At 40.9% G+C, this 18,796-nt stretch overlaps 1 protein-coding gene across 2 annotated transcripts in view; it reads left to right on the top strand.

The window, feature by feature from the left end:
• Positions 1-1,722: 1,722 nt before the first annotated feature.
• NXPH1 (neurexophilin 1) overlaps positions 1,723-18,796 on the top strand; it is a 504,679-nt gene continuing 487,605 nt past the window's right edge. The window contains exons 1-2 of one of the 2 annotated variants that reach the window (XM_082257306.1): positions 1,723-2,094; positions 2,752-2,921. In XM_082257306.1, the coding sequence (XP_082113432.1) occupies positions 2,868-2,921 (54 nt within the window). In that variant the 5' untranslated portion in view covers positions 1,723-2,094; positions 2,752-2,867. Of the gene's footprint in view, positions 2,095-2,188; positions 2,922-18,796 lie in introns of those variants that run through there. The other variant, XM_082257305.1, reaches the window with a different exon arrangement.

Raw genomic sequence — 18,796 nt, 5'->3', positions numbered from 1 at the left:
AAGGAAGGAAGGACAAAAGAGAGAGAGAGAGAGAGGGGTAGGAGCGAAAGAAGGAAAATAAAAGAAAGTAGGAAGAATGCAAGAAAAAGAAGAGGGGAGAAAGGCAAGGTAAGGAAAAGAAAAATGAAAGAAATAAAAGACGAGAGAGAGGTAGGAGAGAAGGAAGAAAAATAAATGAAAGGAAGAAGAATAAAAGAAAAAAAGGAAGGAAGGGAAATGAAAGGAGGGAGGAAGGGAGGAAGGAAGGAAGGAAGGAAGGAAGGAAGGAAGGAAGGAAGGAAGGAAGGAAGGAAGGAAGGAAGGAAGGAAGGAAGGAAGGAAGGAAGGAAGGAAGGAAGGAAGGGAGAGAGAGATTGGAATGAAGAAAGGAAGAATAAAGGAAAGGAAGAAGAATGAAAGAAAAAAAAGAAGGAAGGGTGGAAAGAAAGAAGGAAGGGAGGAAGGAAGGAAGAAAGGAAGAGGGAGGATGGAAAGAAGAAAAAGGAGGAAGAATGCAATAAAAAAGGAAGGAAGGAAAGAAGGAAGGAAGGGAGGGAGGGAGAGATAGGAGGGAGAGAAGCAAGGAAGGGGGAGAGAGATAGATTGTAGGTAAAAATAAAGAAGAAAGAAAGTAAAAAAGAAAGAGATAGGAAGGTCATGTTGCGGTAGAGGGGACAACACAAAGATTACCCCCCATCCCCTTGACTATAGTCTGTTCTTGTAGGCAAGGTCGTTGATGATTGGCACACACAGCCTTTTGGCAGCAGGTTATGATGGGATAGGCAGCAGGGTATGGTGGGATAGGCAGCAGGTTATGGTGGGTTTGGCACAGGCTAGGGTGGGATAGGCAGCAGGTTATGGTGGGATTGGCAGCAGGCTAGGGTGGGATAGGCAGCAGGTTATGGTGGGATTTGCAGCAGGTTATGGTGGGATAGGCAGCAGGTTATGGTGGGATAGGCAGTAGGTTATGGTGGGATTGGCAGCAGGTTATAGGTGGGATTTGCAGCAGGTTATGGTGGGATTGGCAGCAGGTTATGGTGGGATAGACAGCAAGTTATGGTGGGATTGGCAGCAGGTTATGGTGGGATAGGCAGCAGATTATGGTGGGATTGGCAGCAGGTTATGGTTGGATAGGCAGCAGGTTATGGTGAGATAGACAGCAAGTTATGGTGGGATTGGCAGCAGGTTATGGTGGGATAGGCAGCAGGTTATGGTGGGATTGGCAGCAGGTTATGGTTGGATAGGCAGCAGTTTATGGTGGGATTGGAAGCAGGTTATGGTGGGATTGGAAGCAGGTTATGGTGGGATAGGCAGTAGGTTATGGTGGGATAGGCTAGGCAGTAGGTTATGGTGGGATTGGCAGCAGGTTATGGTGGGATTGGCAGCAGGTTATGGCAGGTTATGGTGGGATAAGCAGCCAGCTATCCACTGAGTTGATTTGAACTGTAGAGTTTCAGGCACTTCATTGCCCCTCTCAGTGAAGTAATCATCCATTAACTCTGCAGAGTTGGCACCAGCTCCTCCACAGCTCTTCATTGCATGTAGCAGCATTGAGAAATCCGACAAATCCCATTTCCAGCCTGCTCCTCGGGAAATGACAGTCCTCTGTACCTACCTCCATAAAGGGAAATTGCCTTATAGTTGTATGTCGTAAGCACGTCACCCCCCGAAATATACAGAAAGGAAGCCTCTAGTGGCAGGGTCAGGTATTGCAGAAAAAACAGTGAGCCAAACTGATGTGCAAAGTAACACTATTTTAGGTGATCCCTGTGGTTCTAGCTATGATCTTTCCACTGCCTCTGCTTCAAAAATCAGTCTCTAATGCAAGGCACTTTTTGTGGACAGTAAAGATTGGTTGGAGCTAGAACTAGTAACATAAAAGGGGCCCCCAGATCCCTCTTAGGGGGCAAATGGAGATGTGCTTTCCATATAGTGTGCCACCAGCAAACGGATTATCTGATATATCCCTCAAGGCAAAAGCTGCTCAGTGGTCGAAATCCAGCAACAAAACACACCATTGGGACCAGCAGACATCCACACAGCCTATGTGCTGTTAGGTGGTGCAGGTGCACAGTGCACACGCTGAGGACCTCTGCACTACAGATGCTCACACAGGCAAGTGACTATAACATGCTATGTGTTGTGGATAAACGTGCATGCATGGCAAAGGGGTGGGTATAGGGGGTTGGTGGTTTGTGCTTTTTTTTTTTTTTTTGTCATTGCTTGGGACCCTCTGCCAGTTTTACAGAGCTAACTTTCCCTGCTCACCTGATAGCCAAGCACCCCTTAACCTGCCCTCTTAGATGCTTGTCTGGCACCCCCTGATGTTGCAGCCCTGGATGTGACTGGTCTCCCTCCTGCAAGCTATAGCAGAATGCATCAGCTCAGACAATCTGTAAAAAGCTGAGTCCCAGCAAGCAAGGGGCTGCCTATTCCCCATTCAGCAACCTATTGCAATCTGACTGCCACCCCCCCCCCCCACCCTCCAAAAAAAAAAAAAAAAAAAACACAACACTCACACTTGTACTGATCACAAGTGATTTCTGCAGCAAATTCCAACCCCTGTGCGATCTCATCGCTTCTTCTTTTTTTTTTTTTTCTTTTTTTTTTTCTTTTGCTGGATTAACTTCATTTCAGCAGATCGTGCTCTGTTTGCTGGTCTCTTGTATCCAGAGCCCCCCTTGTCCACTCTTGCAGCCCTCTCTCCTGTTGTCTACAGCAGTCTAACCTTGCCTGTGTGGTCATGGGTTGTACAATGTCCTTCTTATCCAGGCTGCCCAGAGCTGTGAAGGTTTTGTGAAGTGGATGTCAGCTGGTGGATTTATGTTCCTGGAGGAATATTAGACACCCAAGGCAGGAGAATCGGGGAGGAAGTCCCATCCAGGAGGATGCATGCTCTATACTGTGTGTCAGCGCTACTGCTCCAGTCCACCCTGCAGCTGGTAAGTGCCATACCTGACCGTTGCCTACCTTCCCTTCTGGTCTTTAGGAAAACACATGCATTCGACTTTCACAGATGTTGCTCAACTCGGATAACGCCCAGGACCAGTTCTCATATTCATTAAGGGGGGGCCTGGAGCTCAAGGGGTCATCTGAGTAAGGACTAGACTATATTAAAGGCGAATATAGCCAGTGGAACTACAAATCCCAGCTAGATTTGGTATAATTTGCTATAAAAAATAGACTAGACTAGGGATGATCTGGTCTCCCCAAATGGTTGGTGAACTCAAAGTCCCAGCTGAGTTTGCTATGCAGACCAGACCCGTGTGATCTTGGCTTATTAGTAGTTTGGGAACTAAAAGTCCCAGCTGAGCTTGCTATAAAGGCCAGATCTAGGGTGATCTAGGTTTATTAGTAGTTGGGGAACTTAAACTCCCAGCTGGGTTTTCTATAGAGACCAGACCTGGGGTGATCTTGGTTTATTAGTAATTTGGGGACTAAAAGTCCCAGCTGAGCTTGCTATACAGGCCAGACTTAGGGTGATCTAGGTTTATTAGTAGTTGGGGAACTTAAACTCCCAGCTGGGTTTGCTATACAGAACAGACATGGGGTAATCTAGGTTTATTAGCAGTTGAGGAACTAAAAGTCCCAGCTGGGTTTGCTATACAGAACAGACCTGGGGTGATGTAGGTTTATTAGCAGTTGAGGAACTAAAAATCCCAGCTGGGTTTGCTATACAGAACAGATCTAGGGTGATCTAGGTTTATTAGCAGTTGAGGAACTAAAAGTCCCAGCTGGGTTTGCAATACAGACCAAACCTGGGGTGATGTAGGTTTATTAGCAGTTGAGGAACTTAAACTCCCACTGAGTTTGCTATACAGAACAGACCTGGGGTGATCTAGGTTTATTAGCAGCTGAGGAACTAAAAGTCCCAGCTGGGTTTGCTATACAGACCAGGGACCTGGAGTGATCTAGGTTTATTAGTAGTTGGGGAACTAAAAGTCCAAGCTGGATTTGATATACAGAACTACAGGCCAAGCGGGACAAGGGATGACCTGGACTTCTCAGTGGTTGGGGAGCTAAAAGTCTCAGTTGGGTTTGCTATACACTACAGACCAGACCAGGGATGATCTGGACCTCCCAGTGGTTGGAGAACTCAAAGTCCCAGTTAAGTTTAGTATTCAAACCAGACCAAACTAGGGATAATCTGGGCTTCCCAGTGGTTGGGTAACTAAAGTCAATACAGAACTACAGACCAGACCACCCTAGACTAGACCAGGGATGATCCGGTATCCCCAGTAGTTTGGGGAACCAAAAGTACCAGCTGAGTTTGGTATACAAAATTACAGACCATACCAGGAGTGATCCGGTATCCCCAGTAGTAGGGGAACCAAAAGTACCAGCTGAGTTTGGTATACAAAACTACAGACCATACCAGGAATGATCCGGTATCCCCAGTAGTAGGGGAACCAAAAGTACTAGCCAGTACTAATACCAGGGATCATCTGCCCCCACTTCCCCCAAGTGACAGGGGAACTAAAAGTCCCAGCTGGGTTTGGTATACAGAAATTCAGATTAGACCAGATCGGGAAACATCTGATCTCCCCATTGGTAGTGGAACTAAATTGGGTTTGGTATACAGAGCTACAGACCAGATCAGACCAGGGATGATCTGGTTTCCCCAGTGATAGGGACACTAAACGTACCAGCTGAATTTGGTATACAGAACTGCAGGCCAGGGATGATCTGGACTCCGAAGTAGCTGGGCAACTAAAAGTCCCAGTTGGGTTTAGTATACAGTACTAGTACCAACTAGACCAGGGTTGATCTTGGTGCCCCAGTGGTTGGGGAACTATACATCACAGCTTGATTTGGTCTACAGAACTACAGATCAGACTCGTTTATCTTGGGTCCTTAGTGGTTGGGGAACAACAAGTGCCAGCTGGTTTTGGTATCCTGTGGCTCCAATGCTTGTGGAATAACGAGCCAAAGCAAGCATAGCCGGCTAGACATTAGCCTGGCTGTAGGTCTTGGGGAACTAAAAACACCAGCAAATCCAGACAGCTAGGTCTGGTTTCTGATGCAGAGAGCTTGGTATATATTGTATTCAGTTTTACAAGCCTCAGTACGTACAGGTTTTTGGGACTAATATGGTACTGTAGCTCCGAATGTGATATCTCTGGTTCCCCAGCGCTTGAAGGACTAAGTCTCAGCAAGTTCAGGAAAAAGGGTTTATGGTATAGAAGGGTTGTTATATGACTCTCCACCATAGAATGAACTATAAGTCCCAGTATTCTAGCTAATGTTTGATCTACATCAATTTATATCAGAAGAATCTCATCGTGATACCCAACCTGCTGGGTCAGATAGCGCTAAAGATTTCGGAGGATGGGGGACTACAAGACCCAGCAAGCAGGGTCACTCAGTAGACGTGCAGTTCCCTAGTGCTTGGATACTCACAGACATCTATCCTTCCTAAAGAGCATTAAAAATGCAACCAGTGGACATGTAAAAAAATAAAATAAATAAATAAAAGTATTACCTTTACCTTACCCAGTCTGAATTAAAACTAGCTTTAAATATATAAAATGAAAGCAATAAAATGTGTGCAATACCTATAGAAGCATATATCCCATCCTACCCATCGATCCTATAAACCAATACATCTTTTTTAAAGATGATTTTGTTGCATAAGGTCCACTTTGAGAGCCGCTCAAGCCTCAAACTTTGCTACAAGATGCAAAAGCATTCCAGTTTTCTAAACTACATTGCTTAATGCCCTGAAATTCCTTTTTATTTATTTTTTTCCTTTTTGGCAATTAAGGGGTTACTGAATGCATGAGACCATATAGACGGCAATGGGGAGGAGTGGGGGAGTATATGCACTTGTAACTAAGCTTGTATGATTGTAATAACACAGAGCCTCTTATCACAGACACCCTTGTCTATGTGATTGACAACCGGCAGACGCTGTACTGTTACTGCCACTAGCACTGTACTGGTAATGAACTGGGAATGGAGAAGTTAGCCTTTGCATCTGAAGCAGCACCCAGTAGTCTATTCTCACTTGCGCTCAGGGACCTTACCTCCATTGTGCCAGCAGAGGGCGCGCTGCGTCACACTGACTTGGCATTCTGGCTTTGGCAGGTGAACACTGAAGCTTCAGACACAGCTGTTTGCCCCCCCCCTCCCCCCCCACTACTTTTTCTTTTTTGATTAAGATTCATGAACGACACTTTAGAAGCCAAAGCCATGAACATTCTGAATTGATAGGAAATCCGGATCTTTCACAAGCAGGATGAGAAAAATACTTAAAAAAAAAAACTTTTTTTTTTTATGGGACTGTAGCGCGAGCTTTCATGGGAGGTTCCCCATCTTAAATAGCTATTTCTAACGACATGGGCAAACAAAATAGAAATCAATATGCTGCGTTAAATTTTAAATGTGTTTGTTGGCACTTAAACTGTTTTTTCCCCTCCACTCATTATAACAACCGCCTTGGATTTATCCTAATGCAGCTTGCAACACCAAGCCGCATTAATTCTGCTTTAATTGTAAACTGGGAGCATTTGAAAACCATTCAGTGTGCAAATTATGCTGATTCAATTACCGTTTAGTTACAGACTTCATTACCTGAATGCATTTTCACAGGGGGTTGGCAATTGTGGGATAGGAGACAATTTTCCAATTCTGTTGGAGTCATTGCGGCATTTTCTGAGTCATAAAAAACTGAGTTCAAGAAGAAGAAGAAGAAGAAGAAGAAGAAAGAGAAAAAAAAATGACAGTAAACTTTGGAACTGTAATAAACGCCCATTGCTTTACCTGTCCTCTGTCAGATATAGTCACCTGAGCCCATGCAATGCCACCGACGATAGAGTTGCCTTTTAGTTTGCCCTAAATTTTCATTTATACTCACATAAGTCATTCACTGAAAATTATAGGATATATATTCTTTGAGTAACTATAAATGTTGTTGAAGTTTTCAACTTTTCTTCTATCTATCTATCTATCTATCTATCTATCTATCTATCTATCTATCTATCTATCTATCTATCTATCTATCTATCTATCTATCTATCTATCTATCTATCTATCTATCTATCTATCTATCGAGAGAGTCTGTTTAGTATATATGTGTCAAAAATATGGAAAATTAAAATATACCTCTTTAAGTATAATAAAAAAATGATATATGTGTGTATATATATATATATATATATATATATATATATATATATATATATATATATATATATATATATATATATACTTTAATGAGAGGCTGGAACCTACATTCTAAAATGTCCTATTAATTTTCGTGTCAACGCAATAAGCACATCCATGTACACCAATTTACAATTTGCCCAGCTTGCCTGTAATTTTGGTCTTATAGACCATATAGCCCACTTTACAAATATACAAATACTTTACAAATATAATAATAAATGATTTGTTTGTATAAGATCATGGCTTATACTAAGGCTGGTCATACATTATACACTTCTCTTGTACAAGCCTCCTTTAGATTTACCAAAACCCTGTAATATGAGGTCATACCTAAACTGTTTGTATGCAGTCAGGCAGGCCCTTGCACTACATAGTTGAGGGTCAGTGAGTTGAGTTGAGTGAGGTGAGCTGAGGGTGAGTGAGGAAATTGAACAAGAGCATAATGTATAATGTTTGGCCAGCTTAAGTAAAAGGTTAGTCGGTGCAGCAGCTGCCCATTCTATAGGGTGTAGTGGAGTTGGTCAGGACAGGCAAAGACAGGCATGCAGGGCACTGAGCTGTCCAAGGTGCTGAATTAGGTGTAAGCTATAGAAGGTACTGGACTGGATGTGAGCTATCCAAGGTGCTGATCTGGGTGCGAGCTAATTCAAAGTGCTGATTTGGGTTTCAGAAATCCAAGATGCTCAACAAGCTATACGTTAACCTGAGTGCTGATCTGGGTGTGAGCTACATAAGGTGCTGATCTAAGTGTAAGCTATAGAAGGTGCTGATCTGGGTGTGAGCTATAGAAGGTACTGATCTAAGTGTGAGCTATAGAAGGTGATGATCTGGGTGTGAGCTATAGAAGGTACTGATCTGGGTGTGAGCTATAGAAGGTGCTGATCTGGATGTGAGCTATAGAATGTGCTGATCTAAGTGTGAGCTATAGAAGGTGCTGATCTGGGTGTTAGCTATAGAAGGTGCTGATCTGGGTTTTAGCTATAGAAGGTGCTGATCTGGGTGTTAGCTATAGAATGTGCTGATCTAAGTGTGAGCTATAGAAGGTGCTGATCTGGGTATGAGCTATAGAAGGGGCTGATCTGGGTGTGAGCTATAGAAGGGGCTGATCTGGGTGTGAGCTATAGAAGGTGCTCATTTGTGAGTGAGCTATAGAAGGTGCTGATTTGTGAGTGAGCCATCCAAGGTCCTGGATTGGGTGGGAGCTATCCAAAATACCCAATTAGGTGCTGAATTAGGGTGAACTGATTTGAATTGTCCAAAGACCTTGAATTGGGATTTATGTCATTGAAGGTGCTACACCGGGTGTGAGACCATCCAAGGTGCTCAACTAGGTGGAGCTATCCAAGGTCCTGAACCACTATTAGCTGTCCAAGGTGCCAACCACGGTTGGGCTGTCCAAGGTTCTGAACTACTTTTAGTTACCCAAGGTGCTGACCTGAGTGTGAGCTATCCAAGGCGCTGACCTGGTGTGAGCTATCCATGGTGCTGACGGGTGCTGACCTGGGTGTGATCTATCCAAGGTGCTGAACTAGGTTGAGCTTCCCAAGGTGCTGGCCTGAGTGTGAGCTATCCAAGGTGCTGGCCTGGGTGTGAGCTATCCATGGTGCTGACCTGAGTGTGAGCTATCCATGGTGCTGACATGGGTGTAAGCTATCCAAGGTGCTGACCTGGGTGTGATCTATCCAAGGTGCTGACCTGGGTGTGATCTATCCAAGGTGCTGAACTAGGTTGAGCTTCCCAAGTTGCTGAACAGCAGTGAGCTGCCTTAAGGAACTGAACTAGGTTTTGCACTCTTCCTCCTTCAATCCAAGGTCTAAAGTCACATTGTATCGTGTGAAAGACAGCCTGAAAGTCTCTAGCGTTGTTTGCTGTGGATAAACATTGCATTGACCTCAGCTCAGCCCTCTGGATAAATGGAGCTTTTCACTGGATGAACAATACTTTTGCCGGTCAGGCCCAGAGGCAAAAGCAGGCGATATTATTGCATTGCCGGGTGTAATATACTAACTGCACCCTGTCACTGCCATAGAGAATAATCAGGGCCAATATAATTAGAGGCCTCTAGCTCTATCAGTGGGGTTTACAACTATCAGCTGTTTCACCTTAGGACACACAGGCATCCACCTGCATTATTGGGTGCTACACAAGGGATCGCAATTAGCAAAATGCGTCTATAAGAATTTATTTGCTCATTTTTTTTTTAACTTTATATATGTGTATATCATTTTCTTAACACCCAATAAACAGTGCACATTGATTTTGCAAAGAAAGCTATGAAAGCAGGTTGTATAAGTACTATACTAACGCTAGCCTGCACGTTATTTGTGCAAATCTTTTGAGAGATAGCTGACATTTCCGACTATTTACACCATCTCCTAACACAAACAGGCTCCCAGCAAATCTATGTATATGGAAATGTTGATTAGACAGGCAATAGAAGCACAATAATTATTACATCTCAAAGTCGGCTGCATTGTTAGGCAAGAGGTTCAATGTTTGTCGGGTGACAGGCTTTAAAGGGTTTTTTTTTTTTCTTTTTCTTAAATAAATTTTTTAGTGACAAATAAATAACTTTTTTGTTACCATGATATATAACGATGTGTAGATATTCTATTTATTTTTTTAATTTAATATTTGACCATGTAGGCAATAATCGAGTGTCGGCTGTGTGGTCAGGACATCGGCTGCAGCTCTGGAAAACCTTCTGTCGGTGAACTTTGCACCGAGCTGGAGATTACTACATGAATGTAATAATGAGCGGCTGCAAATTATAAGTGTAGGCTCCTTCTATGGACCACATTTAGGCTTTTTTTTTATTATTCATTTCTGTAAAGGTCACAGCGACAATAAAGGAACCACATTTAGTCTTTAGCTCCGAGGTAAATCACCTTTTGGGTACAGTAAGTGTCTCATTTTTTTGCTCAGGGTAGAATTTTGTGAACAAGTGAAAAATCCATGGAAGATTAAATGACCTTTATTAGGTGGTAAAGGAAGCCTGTAGTTAACTCATTACTACCTGCCTATTATTTGGATTAGCAGAGGGAATAGGTTCAGCATAGTGTTTTGTATAAAAGATAGAGCATTGCAGTACTGAGATAACCAGCCTCTGGGAAGAGACATAAAAAGCGTTATTGAAAAAGGCTCAAATATTTTTAGCCTGAGTGTTTATATGTATTTTAGTATATTTATATATCAGGTATGTCTATCAGAACATGTATCTATCTAACATCTATCTATCTATCTATCTATCTATCTATCTATCTATCTATCTATCTATCTATCTATCTATCTATCTATCTATCTATCTATCTATCTATCTATCTATCTATCTATCTATCTATCTATCTATCTATCTATCTATCTATCTATCTATCTACCTATCTATCTATCTATCCTACCACTGTATTACTATTTGTATTGTAATTGTACTCTCCACCTTTATATTGTAAATCACTGTGCAAACTGTTGCCATTATATAAATCCTATATAAATTCTGATTGATAGTAATAATAATATTAATGGAGTAAGCAGTACACTTGGCAGAAATAGAAATTTGGAGTGCATGCAGTCATTGTAGAGGCTGGACATCCAAGCTTTGGAAAGGGATATGAAAAGGACTATGAAAAAGGAGCCACAAATTTTTAGACTACATGTCTATATGTACATAAACATGCTTATATATCAGGTATCTATCTATCTATCTATCTATCTATCTATCTATCTATCTATCTATCTATGAAAAACACAGAAAAAAAATATATATATATTTATATATATATATATATATATATATATATATATATATATATATATATATATATATATATATATATCAATCATGGCCCTCCTATTACTTCTGTATTGAAAAGTATTGTAATTTTACTGCCCCCCTTTATATTGTAAAGTGCTGCGCAAACTGTTCCCACTATATAAATCCTAAATAATAATAATAATATTATTGCAGTAAGCAGTACATGTTGCAGATATAGAAGTTTGGAGTGCATGCAGGCTCTGGAAAGGGATATGAATAGGATTATGAAAACAGGGCCACATATTTTTTTTAGCCTATGTGTCTACAGTATTTGTACCTGAACATGCTTATATATCCAGTATCTATCTATCTATCTATCTATCTATCTATCTATCTATCTATCTATCTATCTATCTATCTATCTATCTATCTATCTATCTATCTATCTATCTATCTATCTATCTATCTATCTATCTATCTATCTATCTATCTATCTATCTATTTAAAACACAGAAAAACACACGTGTGTGTGTGTGTGTGTGTTTGTTTACACACACACATATATATATATATATATATATATATATATAAATTATTATTATATTATTATATATTTTTATACACCTTAGGGAAGTTCCAGTAATTGTCATTTTTCAATTATTGTATTTACTCTAAGAATTGCTGTGCAAAATGGATATATATATATATATATATATATATATATATATATATATATTAGCACAGGAATATATGGTTGCGTACAGTATATACCTATCTCATCTATAAATGTCTCTATTTCTTCAGTTTAATCCACCTATAATGCTTATTAGAGTAATACATCAGTAATTGAAAATGTGTTGCCTTAGGTATTCACACACTATATAACACGCTTCTCAGTTATATATTGTTTTGGCTATTGAATTCATATGAACCAATTCCTGTAAGTTTAGAAATAAATTCTGTAAAGAGTGCTGCAGTAAATAGTACAGATTGTGATCTGCGGTAAAAGGGGGCTTGTGATTGTGACTACGGTAGTTAACAGTGTCCAGAAAAAAATGTGAAGTCAATAGACATTCTTCTCCATCTATCTGTAATCGGATTGTGGACCGGGTGGCTTCTTGTGTTATCACACAACTGTATTTTCTTTCGTCTCTCTCTTATGCTCTGTCTTCCCTTTGCAAAGTTGTGGATTTGATTTATCAGTTAGTTTAGCCCCCAACCAGCTCTGCTTGTAAGTCAGCCTTCTAAACCACTTTCCTGGGTACTTGGTAAATAAGGGGCTTTAGCCATTTTAAGCAGCAGATTGACATGTTGACGACTCTGCTTTAAGGAATGTGACAATAGAGAGGAGGGAAGGAGGAGAGGAAAAAAAAAAATCCCAAGGCCCGGCAAGGCACTCCATCAAGGATAAAAAGCCAGTGCTTTACGGATGTCACTCAATTTATTGCAAAAGTCGAATGAATTACGTTTAATGAAAGCAGTCCCTAGATGAATATTACTTGCAATTTCCTGTATTGGCTCTGCTGGATGGATAGCAAGAAATGCCACCTCCAAGCATACACGATCCCTAAATCTCTATTACTATGCAAGCTCTTCTGCTCTTTTATTGAGGTGATATATGCATTCTTTTTCTCAGCTGTAGGGTTACAGCTTGCTGTAGAGGGATATGCCCTCAAAATGGTAACAGGGCATCAAGTACTTCCTCTGTGTTCATAGCCAGCTTGATCTGCCATTTTCACATTTGTGCAATTAAAAAATTAATACATTTCCCTATAAAAAAAAAATGGCTTCAGACACTGTTCATCCCAGTATTGCCCAGCATTGATCCAATCCGGCCTACCATTCGGCTGTGTACACCATGCACTGAGCACACTTTGATGATATCATCAACTAATAAGTAATTCAGTCATGTGTGAAGCAGGATCTCAGTGTTGTAGGTCTATCTGAACAATGTAGAAAGTCCTTTTACTTTATACAGCCATTGCAGAGTAACTAACAGCGGAACTACAATGGTTTTAGATCCTGCTTTTTAAATATCTATCTCTAAGTAGGAAGATGCATGGCACTCTGGACTGTGCTAAATGGTTGGACACTGTAGATATTAATTCCAAGGGACACAGACTTCCACAAACTTGTTGTTGCATCAAGGTAGTTAAGAGTTTTGTATTGATGCTCAATTTGTAAAATTTATAAGAAAGTCTGCCTTAGATCCCAGCAATTGTCCACCCTTTCTGCATACTGATCTTGATTTTGATGGTCGCTCAGATAATTGTTTCCTTTTCATGCTTCACACGCTATTTATGACAATAATTTGTATTTTGGTCAAACTGGATTCCATGGCCTACTGCATTTCTACAACTAGTACTACCTACTTTAGTGACTTTTTGAGCTTCTTATTGCTCTGGGGGTGTTAATTAGGCCAGTGATAATTTATAGTCATATTAGAAAAGACAATAAATCTTTTTAAGGACTTTTCTAATAAACCAACAAAAAATAACAGCTAAAGCTCTATGCCTGTAAATTAGCAACTACAGTCAAGAAAAGGGACAGATGTAGTCTATTGCAATCAGTTTAATGTTTTTTTTTCTTATTTCATGTCTTTCTTTTTCTTATTTTATGTCTTTCTTTTTCTTTCTTTCTTTCTTTCTTTCTTTCTTTCTTTCTTTCTTTCTTTCTTTCTTTCTTTCTTTCTTTCTTTCTTTCTTTCTTTCTTTCTTTCTTTCTTTCTTTCTTTCTTTCTTTCTTTCTTTCTTTTTCTTTCTTTCTTTCTTTCTTTCTTTCTTTCTTTCTTTCTTTCTTTCTTTCTTTCCCCAAAACAAATCCCTAGTTTTACGATATTGACTGTTTTCCCGTGGATCTTTCTTAAAGTTCTGTAGACAGTAGAGAGAAAAAAAAAATCAAGATAACACGGAAAGAATTGACCATGTTATGGGCTGTCTTGGTCTATTTATTTTACTCACAATAACATAAATTGCTGCTTTGGAGAAAGAAAAAAAAGGTGTTTCCTTAGAAACCATCTGTGCTTCGGGTCCTGAGTCTTTCTAATTCCCTGTGCCACTGAGGCATAGAAAGGCTACCGGTGATGGAGAGCAGATAAATGGTGTGAAACCAGGCGAACGAGAACAAAAAAATGACTACATGGATTAGGGTCACCGGAATCTACATAAGTGAAATGAATTTCTTGACACTTGGATGCTGTCCTATCCTTGTCCTGGCAAGCATGGTGGCCTGTGTTCATAGTGGCTGTCTATAAAAAAAAAATAAAATAATTGATATATATATATATATATATATATATATATATATAGTTAGTTTTTTATGTAAACAAAATAAAGACTGGAATTTTATTTTTCTTTAAGTTTTGACTTATTAGGAATATCAGTATTTTTCTTTTTTTTTAATCTGCCTATCTATCTATTACCTAGTTGTACCATTTTGTCTGTTTGTATCATACCAATTCAATTGTCATTTTTCCTATAAATTATTTTATCCGGTCCTATGGAACATTGATTGTTCATAGAGAACGTTTTTATGATAGATAAAAAATAAAGAAAAAATGATCTATATAACTTCACTATGAATTGAGGTTGAAGCTATATAGTTCAAACAGAATAACATCTTTTTCTTTTGCTCTTTTTCTCACCTGCACTCTCGGTCTTCCTTTGTCTCTCTTTCTCAATTTCCTCTCTCCTACCCTTAATTTCCTAATTGCTTTTCTTTTGCTTTCCCTTTCACGATTGTGGCTTGGGTCTCTCTGTATTTTAAAGCTGCAAAAAGCCATATAAGTATTGTCTTTTTTGTTTAACTGTGGGTATATATATATATATATATATATATATATATATATATATATATATATATATATATATATATATATATATCATGTCATGTAGTCAGTGCCTTTCCAGGTATTATTGTGTTAAGATAATGCAATGTGTAAGTATCTCTGATGTGATACATGAGTTGGAACTCTCATTGTATCTTGTAACAAAGCCCTGAAATCCCCCCTCCCCACCGGTCTAGGCTGTCCCTGTGTGCTCTTGTAGACTCTTATAATTTATTGCAGACAATGTATAGGTGCTGAGGAGCTCAGCTGGGGAAGATTTGCTTTTCGCCACTGCAGAGAGCTCCCTCTTGCCGAAAAGTATTGGTATTTGAGGACTTCAGAGGAATAGCAGACGAGCAGCAATCTTTACCCACATCTATTATGGATTCATAACTTTTCTAATATTGAATAGGCCGGATAAAATGGTTTAGATGGGAAAAAGGAGACATCTTCCCCAGGGACAAATTGACTTCTTTCTCTGTGATTAAAGCAATGGGATACAAAGAGATAATACATGTACATTTTATATGGACACAATAGAAGAAGCCACTAGAGGATGATGAGGTGGGAGGGTGTGTTCCCCTGTTAAGTGGGTTGCAAATTTCATTGTGCCACTGAAATCGACTTGTGGGTCTTCGTGTTTGCACAGTAACAACATGCCATGCACAAACTCAAGTAAAAAAAAGTGCAATATGAAGATGTGACTATTTGTGCCACATCCTTAGTGACCTTCTTGCTGTTGTCAATCCTCTTAGAGCAAATGTCTATCTTGGATGCAAACCCCTTGCAATTTTAATTGACAGTTTATTCCAGATTAATCAAGTTCGCCTATATTTGCTTGTACTTTGATCAACAACAATCCAACAGTTGTGGGGTGGTTTATGCCAGCCTTTCATACCCTTTTTACCCCAGAGGAACCCTTGAAATAACTTTCAGGTCTTGGGGAATCCCTGCTAAAACCAATTTATTGGGGGTCAGTGGGAAAAATGCAACCCTTAGACTGGTCAGAATGCAACCCCTACGGCCAGCTAAAAATTATCATTCAACTGGCTCTACCAAGTGGTGGACTTGTGGGCCTCAGTGTTTGCACAGTAACAACATGCCATGCATAAACTCAAGTAAAAAAAAAAAAAAAAAAAAGATGGAGATGTGACTATTTGTGCCACATCCTTAGTGACCTTCTTGCTGTTGTCAATCCTCTTAGATTGGATGCAAACACCTTGCAATTTTAATTGACAGTTTACTCCAGATCAATCAAGTTCGCCTATATTTGCTTGTACTTTGATCAACAACAGTCCAACAGTTGTGGGATGGTTTATACCAGCCTTTCACATCCTTTTTACCCCAGAGGAACCCTTGAAATAACTTTCAGGTCTTGGGGAATCCCTGCTAAAACCAATGCATTGGTGGTCAGTGGGAAAAATGCAACCCTTTAGAGTTGTGGTTGGAATGCAACCCCTACAGCCAGCTAAAAATTATCATTCAACTGGCTCTACCAAGTGGTGGACTTGTGGGCCTCAGTGTTTGCAAAGTAACAACATGCCATGCACAAACTCAAGTAAAAAAAAAAAAAAAAAAAAAAAGATGGAGATGTGACTATTTGTGCCACATCCTTAGTGACCTTCTTGCTGTTGTCAATCCTCTTAGATTGGATGCAAATACCTTGCAATTTTAATTGACAGTTTACTCCAGATCAATCAAGTTCGCCTATATTTGCTTGTACTTTGATCAACAACAGTCCAACAGTTGTGGGATGGTTTACACCAGCCTTTCACATCCTTTTTACCCCAGAGGAACCCTTGAAATAACTTTCAGGTCTTGGGGAATCCCTGCTAAAACCAATGCATTGGTGGTCAGTGGGAAAAATGCAACCCTTTAGAGTGGTGGTTGGAATGCAACCCCTACAGCCAGCTAAAAATAATCATACAACTGCCTCTACCTAGTGGCGTTCCACAGAACCCTGATTGGCTGTTTTTTACTAGACAGATGCAGAATTTGCTTTATTGGTCAAGTTATGAAGTGGCTTATACTGCTATAATGCATCACATCCCTTCATTATTTTTGAGATATTGAGACTTTTCATGTGCTATTTAGAGTCAACAAAAATAACATTGGACTTTATGGGCACTACCAGACAAGATTATAAATAAAAATAAAACAAAAATCTTAAAACTATTCAAATTAAAAGCACATTAGCATTCTGCACCCTATGTCAATAAGGGTGGTGAACCTAAATAACATCCATTAATATAATGATTGCAGACTAATAATCAGATTAATGTAAATAGTGTTAGGCTCCACCACCCCTTCACATAAAGCGCAACAGGTTTCACTTCCTTGTGTTTAAAATAAACACATCTTTTATTGATGTGTCTTATTAATATTAAAATGGTCTCAAAACCAAACAGAGTAATATCTGCCATATACGTAGTCAATTTGTTTAATGAGAATTATATATTACAATGAAAAAAAAAAATAGGTAAAATAGCTTCCGCCTATAAAGTACCCCTTTACATCCCTTATATCAGGGGATGACAGGCCCAGGGGGCAGGGGGGCAACAACCCCCTGGGCTGCTCTGATGCCCCCTACAAAGGCTGCACTGCTTCTGCCAAAGACATGCCTAAAGGATTCCTGGTGAAGAGAAGTAAAAAGTCCCTGCTGCTGACCTACTGAGTGTGGGTTGAAAACAAGTACAGAGTGCAGGCCTCCCCCCACCCAGCATAGATGGTGCAAACTGTGTCTGAGCAGAGGCCGGTTCCATGCCCCACTGGAGACTCTCATCCCCCAGCCAGCCCCAACTTAGCTGTCCTAGCTCCCTCCAAATGCCCCCTGCTGGCCAGATTCAGCCAGTGAGTAGAGAGTACCTGGAGCGGAGCTTCAGCCTGCAATGGGGTCAGGAGGAGGCTGGGAAGAGAGAGAGAGTGGGAGGGGGGCCAGGTTGCTGCACCATGGGCCTCTGGTTTGTACTTGCCCCCTGGGCCAAAAGTTGCCAGTCAGCCCCTGCCTTAGATACCACAACATTGTGGGGTTGATTTACTAAAATTGGAGAGTGAAACATTTGGTGCAGCTCTGCACAGAAATCAATCAGCTTCCGGGGTTTTTTGTCAAAGCCTATTTGAACAAGCTGAAGCTAGAATCTAATTGGTTTCTATGCTGAGCTGCACCAGATTTGGCTGAGATACACCAGCAGCGCAGTCCAAGGAGAAGGAATGACGAGCTGTCATCAGAAGTCCCGCCCCCTATGCCGAGTCGTGTGACGTCCATCATAGGCGCCGGGACTTCCGATGACTGTGATAGCTCGTCCTCCCTTCTCCTCGTCCGGCCCGCCCCTTTCTACCTCTCGGCGCTGCTTTCTAGCCTTTTTTAAAATTGATTTGGATAGTGTCACTGGTGCTGGCGAGGCTGAATTTAAGGACACTGGCGCTGGTGAGGCTGCATTTATGGGCACTGCACTGGCGAGGCTGCATTTATGGGCACTGCCCTGGCGAGGCTGCATTTATGGGCACTGCACTGGCGATGCTGCATTTAAGGACACTGCACTGGCGAGGCTTCATTTATTTTACACAGCGCTGGCAAGGCTGCATTTATGGGCACTGTGCTGGTGAGGCTGCATTTATGGGCACTGCACTGGCAAGGCAGCATTTAAGGACACTGCGCTGGTGAGGCTGCATTTATGGGCACTGCGCTGGTAAGGCTGCATTGATGGACACTGTGCTGGCGAGGCTGCATTTATGGGCACTGCGCTGGCGAGGCTGCATTTAAAGACACTGCCTTGCGAGGCTGCATTTATGGGCACTGTGCTGGCAAGGCTGCATTTATGGGCACTGCGCTGGCGAGGCTGCATTTAAGGACACTGCGCTGGCGAGGCTGCATTTATGGGCACTGCACTGGCGAGGCTGCATTTAAGGACACTGTGCTGGCGAGGCTGCATTGATGGGAACTGCGCTGATGAGACTTCTTTCGTGGGCACTGCGATGATGAGGCTGCATTCGTGGGCACTGGTGAGACTGCATTTGATTAAAAAAGATTAAAATTAGGTGCGTGTTATATGCCGGTGCGTGTTATACGCCAA

This window comes from Pelophylax lessonae (genome assembly GCF_965119305.1).
Source record: "Pelophylax lessonae genome assembly, chromosome: 5".
In the NCBI taxonomy this organism is placed as follows: Eukaryota; Metazoa; Chordata; class Amphibia; order Anura; family Ranidae; genus Pelophylax; species Pelophylax lessonae.
Note: the sequence above shows the minus strand (reverse complement) of the source record. Positions and strands in the feature narration are given on the sequence as shown.